Raw genomic sequence first — 23,462 nt, 5'->3', positions numbered from 1 at the left:
AAAGCTTAGATTTTGTGTTTTACGATAGCTCTTGACAGTCCCAGTCAGGAGCAAAACTTCATGACTTCAGGCACTGAACAGAGAAGTAGTAAGAAAATCTTTCCAAAAGAGCTTTCAAAAATCAATGTAGAAATGCCAGTATTTTATCTTCTTTTGACAGCTGGAAAACTAAGCCATAATCCCCAATGGAATTTTCTAAAGTTGTACACTTCAGAAAAAACAGAACCTGAAATTTAGTCCAGATCCCTCAAGTCTCAGTCCAGTGCCCTAATGCAGCACTACTTATTATGGAGGGTTGAGTCCTATCCTCAGACAATAAAAAAAAATCAAAAAAGTAAAAGCATACCAATTTCTATGATTGGACAAGACCTACTTTGGAAGCCTATAAAAACTTCCAAGGCATGTGAAGTACAAATACTGTCCAAGTATATAAACTCATCTTTTTTCCCCATAAAGAATCCAGTATTACATGCAAGAGGTTAGCACGGTAATTACCTAGCATTGCAGAAATCCACACATTTCCAATATAAGGTAATTTAGAGTACTTTGCACCCGCAGAGTTCAGTTAAACAAGAAATTAAAAAAACACTGAGTATGTATAATCTTATCATGTTTAGGCATGTTGTAAGATACGTAAAATCTGCAGTATGGTTATATCAATACCACAGCAGTAGAACCTGATTTTTTTTCATGCAAAGAGATTATACTCACCTGGTGTTCTGCTTCCTGGAACCTTCATGTACAACTGCACCGTGTTCATGCCGAGGATGGTATGACCAACATGGCTTAGAAGATTTCCTGCTGATACCACACGTACAAAAGCAGGAAGTTTTGTCAGTTCATGGAGTTGCAACTTCCACCTGCAGCAAAATAGCAAATTGACAAACTGTGAATCCCTGAAACTCTTGAAAGAGTTCGGGAAATACAAACATTTTCAAACAATTGTTAGTGTAGGAGATAAAGGAGCAGACAGCCTACTTCTATGTAGCTTAGTATCTCTTAGGGAAGTTGAGGCAATGCAATATTCTTACTTGACAGTTCGAGAAATTTGAATGACAATTGCATTTAAGAGTGAGCTCAAAGCCAGGGTGATTGGACTCACTCTTGCCGTTAGCCAGTCTGCTGCGATACTGTCAGGAAATTCTGCTTGCAATTTACACCTTGGTGTACATCATCTCCAAGTGAAATGAGAGCTGTGCTCTCCCCACACTCTAGCCAGCAGAAACCATTAACCGTGCTTTCAAGAGCCAAATGATATGATGCTACAACATATGTCAAGAAGACTGTCTAAGCATACCCTCGCCTGTGCACACAATTGCTGTTACCAGGAATGAAGTTACAGACATGCATGTGCCACAGAATTGGACACTCGGCATTAAGAAAAACAAAGATCTTCAAATAAAAAATCCAAGAACTTAAGTGCAGAGCTCTGTAATGTTACCCAGGTATCTGAGTTACTCTTTCAGTTTTAAAATATTTCCAAATATAATCACAAATCTGACAGGCTAGTTGAGGGGAAAGATAGTTTTGTAGCAAAAGCTGAGACTGCAGATCAGAACATCTGGCAATTACCTGGGATCATACAAGAACTATTTGAAGTATCAAAATCCCAATTCCCTACGAGCCTCAAGTTATTTATGCTCAAGTTAATTCAAAGTCTCTCTCCCAATGGTTTGTTCAGAGCGCTAGTTTATTAGCAACAATTTTGTATCTACAGGTGGAATTTCTTCAGAAAAAAACAGCATCGACATTTAAAATTTTATAACAATTTCTAATCACATACATATATACACACATTGACTATACCACAAAAGACCTCAGCATCTTAAGTGGCCCTTATTCCCCAGTTTCAAACACCATAACCTTTTCTTCTGCTCTGATGACTGAAGTAGATCAGAATTTTTGTATTGCAGCTGGCAGGACTGACAGCCTAAACATGCTGGATCTTTCATGGAAATATATACTAACTAGAGATAGAACCAAATAAAAAATTATTACTGGACAGTAAAACCATGCTTTCAGAGTATTTCTAATACTTCCTGATGTTATTCTGAGCTACCTTCATCTACTCACAAAAGGATATGTAGTCTAAAGAATACTTATTTCTTTGAGGTTGTGGGAGAGGTGTCATGGCTTATCCACAGGTAAGCATTGGTCTGGTCTTTATTACACATTTTGAACCCTGTTGCTGGACAGAGCTAAGAGCTATTAAAATGCGGAAATAGAAAGGGTGACAGTTGGAACAAAAGGAAACAAACAAAAAAGTAAGAAAAATACAAACGAAAAAGAAAAAAACCTTTAATCTTACAATTTCTGTGCAAAGACTGAGAACTTGGTATTGTCAGAAGTAATTAGAATTGCAAGCAAACAATTTAAAGCCTCAGAATTAAACAAAGGGAATGTATTAGAAGGAGAACTAGAAAGAACAGTTTCTGATGGATGTTTAAGTTCCTTTCTGGAAAAATAAAGAACCTGGAAAGAAAAGCTTGAAAAGAGATTTTAGCATGAGAAAGACTCATAACAACAGTTTAAAGAGCAAAGGTAACAATTCCATTGCAGAAATGGGGTGTGCAACTGGAACTGGGTGTATCAACAGACTGACCGATGTCTGAGAAGAATGCATTAGTTTCCCAGAATGACTATCATACTGTAGAATACCACTGTGAGCAGGAGAAACTGTAATAACTTACTTCTTGTCATCTGACAGGTCAATGTTGGTCCCAAACTTGATTGTTTTAAAAGGTCCTCTTCTCCTCCTCCCAGAGCTGCAAATACAAAAAAATATAGTATGTGAATGTAAAAATGGGAATGATGTAAAAAAAACACATAAAACCAACTACAAAATTATCAGTTATACCACACTTACTTATCAGAAGATGTGGATTCATTATCTGAGTGGTCCTTGTGGTGACTCTTCTTCTCATTTTCCTCCTGCAAAATACAATTGTGGAAATGGCTTTTTAAATATAAATAGACATAAAAGTAAGACTATATGTAAAATACATAAAGTGACCACAAGTTCACAGAGATAAGTACATTTGTTTCAAGTTGCTGGTACAATCTTTAAAATACCTGTATCTAACATTTTATGTTAATATTACTGTTAAGAAAGTGAGAAAAATATTAGTCAAAAGCCGTTGCAAAAAACTCTTTGTGACTACAGTGAAGCTCAGGCCAGGACAAAAGAAAATGTCTACATGGTAAATATTTCTGCCAGCCTACATTACAATTGCAAATGAGTATGTTGGTTTGTTTCATTATGCAGGTGAATTGGAATCCAATCTTGAGGAATAGCGTTAACTTTTCCAAACCACAGCATTTACCTTCTTTCAAAAGCAAGCAGGTATGCTGGTATGAAACTAGGATGAATAATATTTATAAAATTAATTTTATAAAATCCATTATATAACAAATGTTTTGAATTCTTCATAGCCCTATACTATTTCAGCACTGCAGTAACGAGGACCATGACTACCTGAAAAAAGTCTAGCCAATATTAAATGATGTAATTTCATCTTTTTAGCAGAGTTCACTCAAAACCCTATTCTAATGACATCTTTTTTGACAAGTATATGGACATAGAAGGAAAAACCTTACAACAAAAAAAGGAGGAATGAACTGCCTGGAGGCTACCCAAAGATCTCTGGCTTTGAATGGGGCTGTTGTTAAATCTCAAAGTGCCCTATGTACCTGAGAAAGTCTTATTCATCCTTTGAATAAAGGACAAAAAGAACCTAGCGATGATGGATTTATCAGATACTGCAAGGCATGTTAGAAAAGCAATGTAATAGTTGTTAGAGGAATAATAAAAAAAAAATCACTTTCATTTGAACACTGTGAAAAGTCACGTAAGGACGGGTCAAACAGTGTTAGACAAAGGACACACATACACTCTCTGATTTCCAAGTGAAAAATGAAAATCATCATTCTGAAAATTATTTCATATATTGCATTTTTACCACCAATTTGTAACAGAGGAGAAAAAAATAATCAGAAAATCCTGCAGTTCACTTGGTGCAAATACAAAGCTGAGGCTTTCCTGCTGACAAGCTAGTATGTGACCAATTACATATGTTATTAAACATGTGTGTGTATATATATATCTCTAATGCTCCAGTATATATATAAGATACACATATAATGCTCCAGTGAAGTAATGTTCTCCAGCCCCTCTGGAATGACATACAAAAATACAATGCCAGTGCAGCTGTTCAAGGGGCACGAGAAAACTTCAGTCAATATCCCACTTGTATTTATTACCACTGCCGAATAAAAATCCCATTTGTCCCAAGCTCCTGGTGACTTCAGTGCCCCCCACTTCCCCGTGGTAGTCCTGTTTCTTTTCCTCTTCCTGGAGCAGTCTCACTCAAAACACTGGATTACTGATTAATTTCTTTGTTTCCAATCCTTTCCTCTAATGCACAAAGTTTAAATTTAGGATTTCTCTTTCTTACTGAAACCATTGCTATTTCTCTGTAACGGCAGTGAAAACTGCAGCAGTTAATTCCCCACATTGGTGTTCTCCCTATTTTCTAATTAACAACTGGTCAAGAATATGTTTTTGTCTTAGTTCCACCTTAGCCTAATCTTTTTATAACACCAGATAGCATAAGCCTCCAAGAAGTGCCCACAGCTCATTCCAAGGATGAACTCACTGTTTCAGCAAAAACATTAAAAGGTAGTACCAGTAAAATAAGATTTCAAGTATTTCCCTCTGCCACATATGTCTAACAACTTCTAAACTATAGAGAAAATGTTATGTCTGGAACCCAACAAAAGACAGTAGGAGTGTAAACTTCTAACAAGCCATAGCCAAATTAATTCAGGATACTGCAAAGCACAAAGAAATTTGCTTTCAAAGCCTGTGGGAAATTAGAAGCAATACAAGTTAAAAAAGAGCATCTTAAGTTATAAATAGTTTAATATTAATTTTGGCATTTTAATATGAAAGCTAAAGCTAACAAGCTTTTAAAGTATGTAATTACCAGGAGTTTTACAATAAGAAAATTTGATTTTATATGAAGCATTTGGGAGGAACAACCTATATACTATTCGACCCTCTATTCAAAACAGATTTTGTAAATTTACCTGTGTTCTTCATGCTAGTGGAATTAACCTCCTTCTCCTTAACATCTTCCATTTGTTTTCGATAGCCACTATTAATTGGTCCCAGGGTCAGTATACAGTTTGCAAATGTAACTTAAATAGTAACAACGGACATACCCTTAAAGACTCCTGGAATGAAGAGGCCTGGTACTGTGCATATTTAGCAATTGTTGTATGAGATCTGCTGCTTTCACAACGCCAGATTTTCTTTGTTCCAGTGGGGTCCCAGTTTTCATCTGCTGGCTGCAGTAGTTGTGTCCTTACTTCTACTATGTGTTCATTATTTGCTTCTACCAATGTCTTAGTAGAGAAGAGTCCTAGATCTAATAAATAGGAATAAAATTCATAAATGACAGTTAAAATATAGTAAAAAGTTTCAAGAAAATTAATAAAGCTGTCTAAAGGTTTAAACTAAAGCACTTTTTCCCCCTCAGCCTTCGTAACACAGCCCACCTGTAGGTTAATAATTAACACTCATGATTAACACTCAAAAAGCTTTTCTGCACAGAACAGTAGAAGCTTGTAAAAAACCTGGCAGCATAGCAGTATGGACTATATTCCAAGAAACATTTTACATGCCTTGGGTAAACAAATCTACAAACATAAATCTATTACCAATGCAATATTTTTCAGACCAGAGTTTTATGAATGCACTTCTATCGTATAACGTTTCCTATCACCAATGAGTTTTTCTATCTACAGAGTTCAATATATTATAGACAGATCACAGATAATTAAATGTAGAGCACAAAGACGTGTAGCCACTGTTTTAATAGGAAAAAAGTCTATCTGTAAGCTTCCATATCCGCAGCTTATCTCCTCTCTGTGCTAAACAACATCTGTTGAATTTGGGGGTTTTGTTTTTGGAGACAATTAAGATTAGAAAAACAGTAACTGAGAAATGACACATTACCCTAATTATTTGGAATACACAAGTAATACAGTATTACAGAAATAAAGTATCCACTTCTAAGAACTGAGAGATTTCTTCTTAAAAAACACATACCTTTTTTCCCCAAAGTAAAAATACCATATTCAGTAAACTTACCTAATTTAAGCGCTCCAGCAAGGCCACGTATTACAGTAACAGGGTTGTTTGGATTTGTACAAAATTGATGTAATGGTGGAAAGAAAGCATCTCGTTTATTTTCCAACTGTAAAATTATAATGGAATATTAGATGCCAGATGAATTTAGACTCCTTATTGGTAAAATAAGAAAGAATAATTAAAAAAAATCACAACAACACAGAAAGAAGACAGGAACATTCTCCATTTCCCTGCACTGTGGGGAATGAACAGCTACATCATACAACCCTATCCGTGTTAAAAGTTGGGTTCTCTCCTGAAATTAATTTGTTACTGCAATTTATTTCTTGGCATGAATTATTCCCAGGTTGCTTCGGCTTTTGCAACTCAGGTTTCCTGCGGTTTCTTTCTTTATCTGACAGTAGCCTTGTACATTCCCTAAATTGACAGAATCCTCTGAAGAGCAAGATAATAAACTAACTTTCTTTTCAGAAGTCAAAAAGGCAAATTATAGAGATCATGTATACAAGAAACAGTATAATTAAAAACTACTCTCATAGTGTATCTCACATTAACCAGAAAGGTTGATTTGATGTTCTAATGCTTTTGCGCACCTATTACCTCAATTTTATGCTATAGTTTCTCCCATATTTTTTCCCTTTCTTTTTTCTCTTTTGTTGTAAATCTTTTAAAATGCTGACGACATCTCTTTCAATAAAGAAACCACAATACAGAGTTCCCAAATATTGGGACCCATGTTGACACATCTGCACAGTATGCTGCAGCATGGTGACTTACCAGCTTTGCATGGACTCAACAAAGCTGTGATGGACTTTTAATAACGTAATTAGTTCAGATGCAACACTTGGAAGCACTATTGCTTCCAACTTAATCTAACTCTGAAGCAGACTGCTTGGGCAGTACCAGGCCAAAAAAAAAAAACCCACAAAAAAACCCAAAACCAAAACCAAAAAACCCACCCACTTCTAGTCCCCACGATGAGCTGACCAAAGCTAACCTGAGGTTTCCACACTGGTTGTATGGACATGCTGTAATTTATTGTTCTGTTATCAAGGAAGGGGACATCCTATAATTTATTCTTCTATTACTGAGGAAGTTAGCACAAATTTTTCATAAAGCTATTGTAAAACTTTATTTTCAGAACAGAAATTTTAATGGTTGCATAAGAAAATACTATGCAACTAAAACCTGCCTTTTCCTAATGACATTTTGTTCTTAACACCACCTCTAATTTTATTACTGTTTTCTTTACTGTATTTTGAAACAGATTGTTGGGAGAGTTTAGTTTAATTACTTGCTTATTTATACCTAAACTTTCACTTGCAAAAACCATACATACATGTTTGAAATATTGTGTACTGTATCCAATGAACTGTTTTGCATATTCTGCTAATATTTTCAGTATTTTAAAAAAATACTCTGAAGCTGGTTTTCCTCTTTTTACTGAAATTCTTAATATACAAGTAGTTTAAGAGTCAAATTATGTCCCAAAATTATCTTTAAGGTTAGCATTTTTCCCACTTACACACTACTTGGGAGAGCACTGTAATTAGAATTCAGCTATAAATAGTGCACCTTTAAAATAATTATATTATGTAATTCAGATAATCAAACAATTACAAAAGACAGCCGGTAGAGTACTTCTACCATTAGATTTACTTACATAAATACTAGGTGTAGGTGGATTCAGCTTGTCCTTTGGCAAGGGAGGGTACGGTGGAGGCGGTGGTCGTGGAGGTGGGCATTTATCCAATAGAATACTACTGTTAGATAAGCCATTTTTACCCAGATTCCTAAAAGGAAAGAAGAGCTGCCTCTGTCAATACTTGACAAACAAAATGAATACATATTAGTGTAAGGTCTTCTGCAAAATAATGAGGTATAAGGAGAAACCGTAATTCAAGATGCAAATAAAGCTTATATATTTTAATCAAGAATTCTCAGTGTATAATTTGATATTATTCAAAATAATCCCCACTTTGCCTGCATCTGCAATATCACCACTATTAGTTAAAAATGTAGCCATTTTAAAGAAAGCTAGTATGACTCATTTGACAAAATTTAACAGGGAAAGCAGGTTTCAACTAGAAACAGAGAAGAACCTTACTACGTCAGCAGCAGCGGGTGGATGATCCGTTCGCAGCAGCGGAGAGAAGGCAGTCCTGCACACAGCACAGTCAGAAAATGACAGTGCCTCAGCCAGAAAACTGCAGAGTCACAAAACCCAACAACTGCACTAAAGATGCTACATTGAACAGCCACCTACCCCCGCCCCGACTTACAGATTCTGAAGCCAGAAGGAGCCACTGCTGCATAGTCCATTGTCTGAGCAACAGAAGAACGGACCTAGCCTGAGCGAGCTGCTGCACCAACACCCGTACGTGTACAGGAGTGAGAACCTTGCTTACTGTATTTGCAGCCTTTGGAGATTTCCAGATGTGGATAACCCACCGTATATGTGTTGACTTTTCCTGTAATGAATGACCTGAAAAATCTGCAGTCTGAGCTTAGTCTATATTCCATTTCCAGTCACTATCACCAGGAAAGTATTTATTAGCCAAACCATCCCTTTTTATTAAAGATGACTCAACTACTTCATAATTCTTCCAATTAAATACTCTTCAAATCCCTGTTCAACCCTCATTTGATTCACTAGCTGTTATTACCACCTCTCAACACCCCACAAAATGGGATGTTTCTAACACACTATATAGTCATGTATCTTTCTAAAACTCACCAGTTACAAAAAAGTTGTTCTGGTAACAACAATCTTTGGCAGAAACCACAGCTGACATATTAGATGAAACTCCCAGCAACAGAGCTTTGTCTCTAAAACACAGGAACTCTGATGCTGGCACTGAGAAAGATCGTAGAGCTGGGTGCCGGCATGTGAGAGCACTGCTTCAAATCAAGCCACCACAAATCACACCTAAGACTGAACTGATCTCAAGCCCCCAAGTCCGACTGACTGCTATGACAAACACTTCAAAGAAAATGAGCAAACAGCTCGCATACCCCAGGCTGCAGCAAAGACAAGCATCCTGAGAAACTGGTGCTCATCACAGCAAACAAGCTGGTCATTCAGCTCACAAATTATGCCAGCCTTCGAACTCATACACTGCTCTCCTCTGACAGAAGATCAGAGCGATACAGAGACATCTTTAACAACTGTCTCCAAAGCATGCTTGTCAAAACATCACACATGGCTTGTTCCTTGTGCTAGGTGAGTAATGCCAGAATAGATTGCAACCTCAAAGAAACTGAAAAAGCCATGCAGAAGCTTTGATTAGGCACCATCCAACCTGGCAAAAAAACTCACTGACCAATGCTTAATGTCTGATGCAGTTCTTGCAAAGAACTATTGTGTCATCCCCCCCCCCCCCCCCCCCCCCAAAAAAAACCCAACCAGGAAAAAACCCAATACAGCAATATAAAATCACCATTATCCAAATAAATTTACCGACCACAGTTGCATGAATCTGAGATTCAGACTGCCTATACAAAGTGAAACTATAATCTGAACAGCAGGTATTAGAAGTAACTATGAACTCTGTATTACCAAACTGAAAACTAAAACCAAGAAAAGCAACCGCATAGTATTAAAAATCAAAGAACTTTGACAAAATTCAGTTTGCATTGATAAACAGTTCTCAGGCAATTTCTGAGGCAAGGAAAAAGTGAAAGACTGAACCTGAAGAAAAAGGGACATTGTTCAGAACTAGGGTGACTTAAGCTACTGTAGTCACAACAAGATAATCACCACAGCAAAAGCTCAGCAAAGCCAGGGTACGTTGGGTCTTCAGGGAAGTGGGACAGCAGAGAAGGGAGAAATTTCTGTATGATTAGAGAAACTACAGGTCTGAAAAGGCAAAGGAAATAGAGCAGAAAGCAGACAGTACAGAGGAAAAGATCAGATGAACAAACATATCTCAAACCCGACACCTGAAGCTGATACTACCAAGTACATGCCACGGTTTCCTATTAAGTTACTAAAACCCTTTATGGAAAGTTTGAGAAAAGGAGCCAAAGCAAAGCAAAGCCGAGACAGGAAAATGCTCATTAAGTGGCACAGGAAACAGACGGGTAGAGTATTTAAAGCTGTCTTTAACAGACAAATTTCACTCTATCATTTTTTATTTTTTATTTTTTTTTACTATGAATCAGAATAACTTACTAATAACAATGGAAAAAAGCTATTAAAGAGTAATGCTGTAATTGTTGGTGTAGTAACAGAAACAGAGTAACAGGGATTATAAAAACCACCACAGAAGTGGTAAAAAATTTACTGCCAGCACCTGAAATGAAGCAGTGTGAGCATCTAGTGTAGGCACCTCCACCTAGAGAAATAAGAGAATTATGGCCAGTGCAAGGGAAGTTAAAGACCCTTTTCTGACCATGGCAACCATGAGGAAAATCTCACACACCTCTGTTTCAAAAGCCTATTTTTTTGTGACAAGATTTCCTACTGTCTGGAAGAGGCAACAGATGCAATACGCAAGAGAAAACAAGCCTGATTTACACCCCAAAAAGAAACTGGATGCCTAGTCAACTACAATGCTGTGACAGAAGAATAAAGAGAAAGACATGTTTCATTCATTTAAATTGACTTTCCAGGGGGAACTGTCTTTTCACAGACTGTGCAGGAGAACACCTTTCATTCCCACAGAGAGGGAAGAGAAGGCAGGAGCAGCTGTCAGCCTCAGAAAGGCTAGGACAGGGGTGCACACTGACGTGCGGTGCTGTCCTGCGCCAACGCTGCAGCTCTCGGTCCACTGCCATCTGCTCAATGGGCAAAGGCAACAACTCATGCAAGTGCTTTACCCCGAGGACCAAACTCCAACTGCCATGCTTATGAGTGACACCAACCACTATGGATTAAATTGGTGCCTTGATTTCATGTAATTATAGCATCTCTTGAATAATCAATCATTAGGTTCATTACAATACACACACACACACCCCCCCCCCATTTCACTGCTTTCTAGGATACATTCCCACATCTTCTAAAAACAGGGTACAGCCTTCAGTCTTAGAGAACAACTTCCCCTCTGGCTGTACCAAAACACAGTTAACCAGAAGCAAGTGTGACCCAGTTTGGTTTGCAACAATCCCCTGTCCTCTTCATTATGTAGCACTACTCCCTGGTCTGTGCATTTAGCAAGTATTAACATAAACAATTTACAGTTATCTAGGGATTTCTTGACAAATAAGACTGATGGCTTAGCCTGAGATGATGCCTTCATCCCTCTACCATACTTCTTCCCTTGAGTGTCTATTTTCACTGCACGCACAAATCAGTAGTTTTCAAGTCTTCTGGAACTTTTTCCGTTTTCCAAGAACTATAATAAAAAAAAAATATCTGTACGAACAACAGTTCTCTAGCCTACTCTTTCAGAGCTCATGGATGTATGTTATCTGGGCCTCTGACTTTAAAATGCCAAAGTTAAGTATAACTACTGTTTAACCTTCTCAATCACTGTGAAAAGAGTGTGTTACCGTATGTCTCATGGTGCGAACATCGTATCTGCTTTTTTCCCAAGCACAGAAGAAACATTTACTGAACTCTCATGCCGCTACTGACTATTCTAATAGCTCTGGGCAGCCATTAAGCATTAATGTTTTTTGTGTTTCTTGTTTTTCATTCTTGGCTACAGTTTTCCTCTTCCAAACTTTGTTTCTGAGTTTTCTAGAAATTCTTGGGTTCAGTACTTCTAAAAATACTTGCCCTTTTTAATTGGGAGATTGTGACTTCTTGACGATAATAAAAAGTTCCCAAACAATTTCCAGCTATCTATAATTTGTATTTTATGTACACTTTACAGGCCAAAACAGACTAAGTTACAATCGGTGCGCTTAAGCAGTTATTTTTGTTGTGGAGACAGTCTAAGTGAATTATCACTTAAGGATTAGCTACATGAGAATTAACAAGGTTTTACTGCTTAAGAGATTAGAGTTATTCCAAAGAACAACACTAATACCCTCTCTTCCCCAAATATAAATCACATTTAACATGAATAAAAGGAACTGTGGATTTTTGTGATACTCTATCAGAATTAATTAATCTACAAAGAATGAACAAAACATTTGAAAAATGTGCCTGCAGAAGGAATCAATTGAAGCACTAGGATGCACAGTACTTACTTGACCCAGACCTGATTTAAAAGAGAAATACCCAGCCATAACAATTAATTGCTTTCATACTGCAAGTTACTACAAAAAACCACAGAAAAGTGTCTGTCAACACCCATCACCCCAGGAAGGGGCCAGTTACTCACAAGACCTAACCTGGGCTCTCTGAGGCTCACCTTCAGCTCCTTCTACAGCCAGCAGAGAGAGATGAGCTCTCATAGAGGAATACAAAGAAGTCAAGTCAACCTTACATTATACTTAAATGCAAGCAATGCCAGATAATTATACAACCTGGTTATCGTGCAGTTCTCTACCCCAGCCTTTCACAAGCAGGTACTAGCTGGCAATACTCCCAGAGATCTTTCTTTTTAAACCTACAGAAAATCCTACAACAGAGTTGTGAATTTTCTGATTATGCAAATATATTTCTAGTAATTTTTGAATTCTGTTCTGGTTTTGAACTCAACAGTACAGGTTGGCAGTGAATTTCATAAGTTAATTATATGTTATGTAAGAAGTAATATTCCTTTTTTCTTTTCTTAATGACTTTTACATCTTTCTATTTCATTTGTTAATCACCTTGTTCTTAAGTTATAAGACAAACAGAATCACATTAATGACTTATGTAAGGAAAGTATTGTAACAAGTGGTACCAAACTTTTTCATATGATTGCTTTCCCCCTAAATTATACATCTTTCCTATGGTTTTTTACTTCCAGATAATTCTGCTTCCCATCTGCAGAATTCTGTATTTGCCTTTTAAAACAAACCAGAATGTCCTTTTAAGCAGTTTAGCTTTTGAAATCACATTATTTCATATTTTATTCTTAAAATCTTTGCTGTGGTGAAGTTTACTTGCCAGAAGTCACATACCTTTACAGCAACTGAACGATTTTGCTTCAAGCCAAAACAGTCCTTTCCTTACAAAGAAACCTCCCAATAAAACAAGAATTAAGAATTGCTTTTGTTGCTTTTGTTTTCAAGAACAGAAACAGAAACTTTATCTAGCTCCTTTTTCTTCAAAGTACTTCCCTCAAATAGATCTATGCTCTTTGCCTCTCAACTGCAGAGTTCCTAAACCAGTCATTCACTAATAGACTTCACTAAGCAGGCCTAACTGCCAGAGCAGCACCTTCAGGAAAGATCAGCCTAAGTTTGTGTTGAAGCCTGGGGCAGAAGCAGAGCCCACCGCCCAAGGAGACGTCTGTCCACTTCAGCCTCTGCATTGCTTTTCCCACTCCTGCTCACGAAGCTTATTTCCTATGCTGTGTACATGGCTGGCCATTCATCTTCTGACCCTTTTCCAAACTGTTTGGCCTAGACCATGTTCTGTTTGCCGTCCTAAACTTTTAGAATTTTACAAGGTCCCTTGAGAGGCAGCTAATCTCTTCTGGTCTCCTGTCATCTCCTTCTCTCAGTTGGATCGCTCTCTACGTTTCCTCTTTGCACACCAAGCAAAAAGGACTATAAAAAGGCATGTTAGCCCTTTTTAATACACATTACCACCAAACTTTCACCTCTCCTTTGCCTTCCCCAATTAAGCTTAATTGGTAAAGCACTGAAATTCAGAAATCCCTTAAGAATTTTGAAGTTATTCTTTCCATGCATCACCATAAAAATGACAACAGCAACTTTCAGCTGACACAGAGTTGCCCAGTTACCCAGCTGGGCTCTTCAGAATTGTTTGAGGAACTCTAGCACGGACTTCTCCTAGTCATTATCAAAGAAAAGTTCTGTTTGGAGCTTTGCCTGTTCTTTCAAGGCTGCAAACAAGCTTTAATAAATAATGATAGAAAACAGCAAGTAAGGTATTTCTTATTTCTTTTATGAAAACAAAACAAGGAACTTCTCTACACTGCTTAAAGGAAGGACTTGACCTCACATCAGTTTTAGAAAGGGCAAGCAATGGACCCTCTTAACTGAGACGGATACTGGATTTTTAGCATCAGTACTCCAGGATGTTAATTAGATGCATCAGTTGAAACACAGGGCTAGAAATCAGCTGGTTTCACTTCAATAAACAGCTCAAGTGTTAAATCTCAAGTCTTGTGATAACATTTCATTAATTCTCCTTTCAAAAGGATTGCTCAAGGGGAAAAAGATACTTACATTTCTAGAAGTACAGAAAAGAGCTTCTGATAACAGTCTTTTTAAGGAGACCCGATACACAACTAGACAAAGCAGCACACTCCTCTTTTTTTTCCCATGTATTAACAATCGGCTTTTCTGATAACAAACTCAGAGCAGTTACTCCTAGCATATTTTCTTCTTTTAATCACACGGTTTTCACATATTATGTTTTTTTAAATGCCCTCAACAGGCGATTTTCTCTAGGAATCTAAGGAAGGATATGTAATTTAATAGTATACTCTTTTTGTCTGTTATTTTGCTCAGAGGCTTAAGAAAATTTAATTTACTATGTAGACAGTTTACCAAACATAATTTAGTTGTTTTATAACCACCTTAAAATTTACTGTTGCCATCAGTTTTATTGGTAGGGAAGACTAACCAAATCACACTTACACTTCCCAGAATCACCTCTTCAATTCTTTTTCCAACAGCAGTTTAACAAGATGAGCACATTTGTTACCCTACTGTTCTCCAGAATAGCATCTTAATGAGATTTGCATATTTTAGTCAATAGCTCAGCTACTCCATTTCTAAATTCCTTGTAGCTTTTCAATGAACACTGTCTCGCCCTTCAAGGGAAGCTCCTTGTAGAAGTATCAATTGCTATGCCAGCACCTTCTGCCTGACCCCTTCTCAGCCTCCTAAACAGCTCATTTCACCACGTGAATAGAACAGGTCTCTGTTAAATATTTCCTCAACATTCTCACCAAGGAAGACAAACATAAAGAAACTTTTCAGCCTGTGGAACGATCTTGCCCTACTTAAGCGCTCACTTTAGTCTCTGGCAAAACAAACCACTTGCCAAGTATGTTCCTACAGACCAGACAACCTATTCACGTATAATAAAAAAAGAATCAAACGGAGTTTCCTACTTGGGAAGTGTTCTGCATTTTATGATACAAAGCATCTTCTTTCACTTCATGGCTTCACTTGAGCAGCTTTTATTTATTAAGAGGACACTTGTTTACATAAAACAAAATTACAATCTCCCAGCATTTATTTTTGCCTGACTACTTCCATTTTTCTTTCATTGTAACGCACAATTTCTGAACCCCTTTTCTAATGACTGCCTTTACCTTAAAAAACACAAAACTTCCATATCCCTGATGTTCCTTTGTTCTTAGGCAACAAGCAAAATCCTAGCAACATTAGCCTGGTTTTGGTGGTTAGTATTACTGTGTTCCTTCCTGATAAAATTCTTCTATGAGATGAGGAACATCATTGTACTGCAGTTCAGTATCCTGTAGTAGGTCAATTCTAGTTACATTGTGAATCAACTTTTGTGTATTGCTTAATCCCAAACTGCTAATAATTTCAGGTCTTTTGTGCTCCAAGCATAAATAAACCTGCAGGGTTTAAAAGACAGTAAAAATGGCTTCTCTCAGACAAAACTTTTTTAAAACCTGGAAGCATTTGAAGAAAAGACTATTTAACAAACAGACTTCTGAGGAATTAAAATTTATATTTATATATATATATATATAAAATCTCAATTTGTATTTTTATAATATACTATATATATTTCAATTTATATATAACAATGTGACTTAAAAAGTAACAAACACTGGTTTTGAAGTAAGCATATAGTGAACAGAGCCAAATGCAGAATAATGAGGAGGAAAATAAAAATGATTAATCTAGAGCTCTGGCTACATACATAAAAACCAAGTTACATCCACCTGTTCCTACCTGCCAAAATGTCTTCCCCCCCCCCCCCCCAAGAATACCATCAAGACAATAGGGCAACAAAGTGTATCAAGTAAATATTGTCGGACAGCAAGAAGAATATGCCAGAAGACAACAGAATGTAATCATCCAGCTCAGAGATGAAGCCGGAATGCCCTTCTGAACATATCAAATGAAATAAGGGTATGTATGTAAAAACTAGCAAATATTAATGCATTGAAGGCCCAATCCAGTGTAGCTCCAATATATAAAAGCCAGTACTACAGGACAATTCCCCTCCCCCTGTGCACGATGTTTATTCTAGCACAGGTGTTTGGGGTTTTGTTTGTTTACAAAAAAAAACCCCAAGCAATTACTTTCAGGTTTTCTGTTGTGGATAGCTTTTCTGCAATTCTTACAGTAATTCTAAAAATCAACATTTGTGATCACAAATTCACTTTTATACCTCAAGATACCATTTACAGAGATAGCACCCGAATATAATCAGTACTATGGAAAGTACTTTCAGTTCTTTGTGTTCGCATTACCTCAGACTGTGTTAACATAAAAGTTAACATGTAGTATTGAAGTTCACAGCATCCGATATATTAGTATACAACCACCTTCTACTATACATAAAAGGCTGACTTATTTTGCAAATAAGCAGGGCTTTCAGCAGAATATCTTTCAGCACTCTCACGTATAGGCATTTTTCCTTATGTCAATCATGCATACAGTATCTAAGACAAGGATGTTGCCCCCAGAGCTCTGCTCCTGAGCTGTCACATGCAGGCATGCACACCTTCAAACTCTACAAATTTTAAAACAAAGCAAGGGCTAATCAACTAGTTAGTACACAGCTGGGATAGCCTTGTCCACAAATTTATGCATGTAAATGATAAGACATAAAAGGATGTCAGGAAAAATCCCCTATTAATATATAATGGTTATATTATACAGAGTTATTATTTCTATTATTAGAAAAAAAAACATGTAGACTGGACCTTTTGCGCCTATCAGGTAACCAGCCCTAGCACAGGTCAAAAACAGTAATAATAAGCAGAACAGAATTTTCACATATGGGAAACTGTCTGTCTCGTTGCCTTTACACTTTAGGCTTACTCTAAAAACATTACTGTGTTGCCAGTCCCACTAATTTTTTTCAGAATCTCTTGTTATTATTAGAAGACGTAAGCAGACACTTCCCAGCAAGCACAGTTTGACTAGGAGATCCTGTCTGTCAACGTTGTAGAAGTAGTCCCAGCCCAGGCTGAAGCATTTCTTGACCTCCAAGTTGCTAAAAAAAACCCCCGAGTCTCTTCTCCACTTTTCCCATTGCTCATCTTCTTTATTATCCAGCTTCTAAGTCCTCTGCCTTGCTGTATTAAGGTGCAGACAGGCTGAAGAGGGAGCTCTCAATCAGAAAGAAAAAGGCACATTAACACTTTTTGAGCTGTCTGCAAACTAGATGGAGCAAAGTATTAGCTTATCTCCCTTGAAAAATGATTACAGGAGCCTCAAAAAATAACTACATGAACCCAAGTGAAGAACACTGTATAAAAAGACAAGAGACCAAATCACCACATTAGGAAGTACTTTTTTAAGGGTCAGTATTTCATAATTAGGGTTCCTGAATACTGTTATAAATTTTTATTACAATTTAAAGCAGAACTTGGTATCATCCCAGTAAGTAAGCTAAAGAAAGCACAGCTGGCCAAGCAAAAAGTAAAATTGACATGTAGGTCAAGGCATCTATAGGTTGGGACCATACTTTGAACACTACCCTTCTGCACTGAATTCCCAAGTTCGTGTTGGAGTCTGCCAACAGCCTCTGGCAGGCAGATTTGCTCTGCCTCTCCTCAGACATGGTTCGGCTAGAAACTCGGTAGCCAGCACTCAGCAGTGCTGACCTTGCCTCTGGCTCGTGAAGAGCCTGCCCAGCACACCAGCCTGGTGAGAGCTACACCACCACAGGGCTCTGCACCCGCTCTCCAGCTCCCAGCACAGGGGGAACAGCCTTGCACTTGGCTGCAGTAGAGTTTACATTTGATTAGAAAAGCCCCCACAGACACTTCCATATCACTCACAACAATTTTTTTAAAATTTCTTCTGGTATAACAAAGCCATGGTTTAAAAAGTAGGATAAAGATATAAAAATACCTTTATCAGCCTCCCCTTCTTTTAGAAATTAGGTATCACTAGGAATAGTTCCTCTGTCAATGAGGACAAAAGCAAAGACTTGCATTAAAGTCTTGTTGGTTTAGGCTTTTTGTAGTAACAGCACTCAACATTTTGCTACTGAACACAAACTGCAGATTTCACCTATAGAAAGAGCGTGATAAACAGCATACTAAAATGATCAAAGTGCAACATTCGACTAGAGGAATACACTTCTTATTACTTTCCCAAGAAAGCGGCATGCAAATTTCTAAGCAAATTTTGAAGACACAGATCAGCTAAGCTTTAAGAACACTTTTAAGTCTATACCAATTTTAAGTGCATTTGCAATGCATTCATCCTAACACCAGACACCAAAGCTATTTTTATAATTCTACCAGCAAGAACACATACATGGTCCCAATTAGAAAACCTCTTTAACTCTCATTAAACTCTTCTTCATTTTTATGAATGTAAAAGGTACAGAAACTTCACTTGAAAATGAACATTACAGGATAAGACTTAATATTTGAAAGATGACAAAATAATCCCCATATGTATTTTTTTTCCTTATCTAGGAAAATTATCTTTGTAACAGATACCTAGACCACTATCCCATAATCAGTATTAATCATCAAATCCCAGTACATTAGGAACTACTTTCACTCACAGTAACAGATGCAGCTTTTTTGCATTTAACTGATTCATGTGGGTGCAGTGAAAGAAGGATATAAACATGCTTTTATCACTTTTCTGTAATGCTCAAAAGCACCAACTTTGCCATATAATCCCAAATAAAATATTCTGGAGTAAGATATATTGAGATGGTAAAAATTCCAACAAGAATTCTTACACCATAAAAATACAGATAACATTTCAACTGCAAGAACTGTAAACACAGTTCAGTATGGAAAACAGCAGCTAAGAGTACAACCCAAATCATTCAATAACCATGTGCCTATGATTAAAGGGACTTCTGCAAACTTTAAAGGCATATTGTGCAACTTTTTCACAACTGGTGACAACTGTAAGACATGGATACAGAAATTACAGCACTCTAAATGGTCATTTCAATTTCTTAGCATGTTGAATTTCAAATAAAATTCTTTTGAGAAAGAAAGCAAATCTCTCCAAAGACTACCTAGAAAACCTAAGGACTTTGAGATAGTCTACACACGGAAGGCTGTAAGTAGTAAGCACAAAGCATGAATTTGCAAAGCTAACTACTACCTGACAGGCTCCCTGCTAGCGCATGGCGATGACCAACAGCACCCTGGCTTCTATCAGAACTAGTGTGGCCAGCAGGACTCCTGAGTGATCACCCCCTGTACTTGGCACTGGTGAGGCCGCACCAGGAATGCTATGCTCAGTTCTCCTCATTACAAGAAAGACATGGAGGTGCTGGAGCGCGTCCAGAGAAGGGCAACAAAGCTGGTGAAGGGTCTGGAGCACAAGGCTTATGACGAGCAGCTGAGGGAACTGGGGCTGTTCAGCCTGGAGAGAAGGAGGCTCAGGGGAGACCTTATCACTCTCTACAACTGCCTGAAAGGAGGTTGTAACCAGGTGGCTGTTGGTATCTTCTCCCAGGTAACAAGTGACAGGACAAGAGGAAAGGGCCTCGAGAGGTTTAGATTGCATATTAGGAAAAATTTCTTCACCAAAAGATTTGTCAAACACTGGCACAGGCTGCCCAGGGGCATGGTGGAATCACCATCCTTGGAGGTATCTTGAAGACATGCAGATGTGGCACTTGGGGACATGGTTTTTGGTGGACTTGGCAGTGCTAGCTTAATGGTTGAACTCGACTTCATCTTAAAGGACTTCTCCAACCTAAATGATTCTATGATTCTATATGAGATTGAGCTAGCTCAACCTACCTTTGAAGAAGTAATCACATTTGAAAACCTTTGTCTAAATTGTGTTTAGTGGAGTTTGCTCCACTTTTAATGGAATAAACTACCTTATGGTTAATGTATATTCAGACTGATAACATGGTGCATTAATATTGGACAGTTACCTACAGTAAGCATAGATTTTGAAGTTAACTAACTTTCCCATGTAGATAAAATTTCAGTGTATAACAACATAAAACTGTCTATTTCTGAGGAAAGGTGACTGAATGTCTCAAACTTGTCTATGTAATTAACATTGTATTTCTGCCTGCCAGCACATTCATACTCCATAGGCACTCCAAAATACCTATATACTCCAAAGATTTTTAAAAGAAACGTTTACCCTTGTAAGTAAAGACATAATTGAAAGTATTGTTGCCAGCTTTAATGGAAAATTAAGCCAGTCACTGAAATACTTTTCCATTGTCACCAAATGTATTTTGTGTTGGCATGTATAACATTGTCCATGAAAAACTCCTGCAATACTTTAAGATGCCTGAGGATCTCGCTCTGATGATAAAAATTTGCTCAGTGACGACACAGCACAGTGCAATAATAAGAGCAACACTATATGCAGAGCCCTGCTATTGTGCAGGATGTCTAAATATAGGGCTTGTAAGTGGTGTGGAGGGAGGAAAGTCTCAGAAGGTTGCACAATAATCACTAAGTCTTAGGGAAAAAATATTATTACTACTGTGGCAAAATACATCTTTCCTTGATGCATGGGAGTCTATGAAATTATCCTTATTATTGTTAGAGCCTGCATCTAATGAAAGAGTTGGATTTCAAAGAGACTAAAAAAATGTGTTTGCTGGACATAACCATCAAATCCCAGCACTGTAATTTCTACTGGAGGTTCCTACCCTCTGACAACTACACCAGGGTCATACCAGTAACCCAAACTACACAACCCTCACAGATGCATCTGCTTTTCTTTGGAAAGCGGGAGGAGTTTACCTGCCATTTTTGGTGACTTAACACCACCGAGATAAAAAAATAAATAGCAAAGAAGCATACAGAAATGTCAAGGCGTGGAGCCTGGTGTTTCTCCTATGCTGCTTTTTAGTAAGACAGAACTAGGAATCACCAGAAGTGTTAAGGGAATGCATTTAAGCTGACTATGCAGATATAAAATGAGCCTGATCATTCCAGTGCTAACATGCCTGTCAGGAAGATGGGACTTACACATCAGAGACAAACGTTGGCAGATTTAGCTGCAGCACTTTAAGATACTACTGTCCTCAGTCCACCATCCTCCTCTGCCACAGGCCAATGGCTATTGCACAGGTGGCTAAATTTTCTGCATTTCTATACTACTATATCACTGTATCTATACCACTGTAGCTTAAGTATAACATCTTTGCCAGAAATCACTGCTAAGAAGCATTATGTGAAACTTCTATAATCTAGCCTTCCACACTCCATACCATCCTCTATTACTAGCAATGAAGACACCAGGGAAAACATCATGCAATTTGTACAATCACACTGCCAATCACTGCCAGGTTTCCTAGTGGCTGGCCCCACTTTTTGCCTTAATCCATTACACACCTGATCTAAAATGATTCAAGCTTACTGACTAAAGATAGAAACCAACACAACATACCTGCTAATCAACTGGAATAGAAGATGGACCAAGACTTATACCTCTGAAGAGACAAAACTATCCACACTGCAGTATGACAGACTTACAACTAGCTGAAAGACTGCATTTTTAAAGCACAGTCCACCATGTGAACGGCTCCTATACTTGAGCTACAGGTACTGAAAGCACCATCAAAAAACCCGTTTCTGGGCAGAACTGGAAGGACAAGCTGATACACCAGATGGCTGTGTGACTACTCACAGGAACACAACAGGCACGAGAAATGAGCCAACAGGAACCTCACAGAATTTCAACAAAGGGAAATGCCAAGTCCTGCACCAAGGGAAGAGTAATTCCACGCAACAGTACATAAGAAAACAAACAAAAGGTGACCGAACACAAGAACAGCTTGTCTAGGCTGGTTGTGGAGTCTCCACCCTTCGAAGTATCCCAAAACCTAGCTGGATGTGGACCTGAGCAACCAGCTCTGTGTGGCCCTGCTGTGAGCTGGGGGGTTGGATTAGATGATCTCCAGAGACGCCCTTAAGGACCTCATACCTCAATCGTTCTGTGATTAGTTATCAATTTTGCAATGAGAACACCAATTTGTAACAACAAACCAAATCTGTATGACTTATTTGTAAAATAAGAAAGTACAAAAGGATTTTTTAGATCTTAATAACAGCACTGAACATGATAGGTTGGGGTTTTTTTATACGTTCAAAATTTCTAACATCTACATTGCTGCTGTGGATCTTATCTAAGCAGAAGTGTTTGTATTGTACCTATGAATTACGTCTATAAAAGACACTGCTGACATAAAAGATGTTAACAAATAAAAGGGAAAAAAAACCCCAAACAACTGATTTTCCTTCTGCAGGAGCTATATCAAAGCTCCTTATAGAAATTAAGCTTTAAACCCCATGAAAAGGATACATGTTTTGAAGTAATAAATTTATCTGTCATTTACTGATATCAGGTCCCTATTTCAGAACATTTTATTCTATAAGAAAACAATCATATAAATGCTAGGAATAAAAACATTGATGTCACCATTAGATGCAGTGGTCAAAGCCTTTACAGTTTAAAATAGACTTTTCAACTATATTCTCTATAGTAGCTAGAGTTTCATGAAACAAATCTAAAGGTTTTTAAAAGAAACTGAGGAGTGTACAAACTGATGCTATAAAATATTTCAATATTCCAAGTATTTTAAAACTCTTAATTTACTTATGCTTTTTAAAAGTCTGATTTGTTCTGCTTCTTTTAACTCAAAAACATTTTTATTCAGTAACAGAGACCTACTCTGGCCACCTGGTAATCTGTGCATTAGATTCAAATTATCTGGAACAAGACATGATTCCACAACTTTTTCACTCCATCTTCCCTTCACTGAAAGTACGTTTCCCACAGAAGTCTGTGTTGACAAGTGTCTGGAATAGAAGCAGACCTTGAAAAAGTACAATGGGCAGGAGGAAAGAAACAAACCAATGGAGAAGGAGGCACAAATAACAAGAAGACACAAGGCTTGAAGGTCTAGGGTCATCCAGAAAAGATGACTGTGGGTAACAGAGCAAGAAGGGACTGGAATCTAGCATGGAGAAAAGGGAGTGCTTGTATCAGCCTGACAGGAGGATATGAGAACTGGCTGCAACTGCATCACATTTTCCTCGTATGTTGACACCACCTTTCCCTTTAGTTATCCAGGGGAACCTAGCAATCTCCATCATCCTAAACAACACACAACTTC

At 37.7% G+C, this 23,462-nt stretch overlaps 1 protein-coding gene across 22 annotated transcripts in view; it reads right to left on the bottom strand.

The window, feature by feature from the left end:
* KDM6A (lysine demethylase 6A) overlaps positions 1-23,462 on the bottom strand; it is a 162,871-nt gene that overhangs the window by 15,309 nt on the left and 124,100 nt on the right. For all 22 annotated transcript variants that reach the window (XR_008746832.1, XR_008746831.1, XM_055801800.1 and 19 more), the window contains 6 exons: positions 7,818-7,947; positions 6,155-6,260; positions 5,224-5,429; positions 2,867-2,931; positions 2,691-2,765; positions 712-860 (listed from right to left, as the gene is read on the bottom strand). Coding sequence is in view for 20 of the 22 variants with exons in the window: in XM_055801800.1 (XP_055657775.1) it covers positions 712-860; positions 2,691-2,765; positions 2,867-2,931; positions 5,224-5,429; positions 6,155-6,260; positions 7,818-7,947 (731 nt within the window). In the remaining 2 variants the exon portion in view is untranslated. The remainder of the gene's footprint in view (positions 1-711; positions 861-2,690; positions 2,766-2,866; positions 2,932-5,223; positions 5,430-6,154; positions 6,261-7,817; positions 7,948-23,462) is intronic.

Source organism: Falco peregrinus, chromosome 4 (assembly GCF_023634155.1).
Source record: "Falco peregrinus isolate bFalPer1 chromosome 4, bFalPer1.pri, whole genome shotgun sequence".
NCBI classification, from domain to species: Eukaryota; Metazoa; Chordata; class Aves; order Falconiformes; family Falconidae; genus Falco; species Falco peregrinus.
This window is presented reverse-complemented; position numbering and strand designations above follow the sequence as displayed.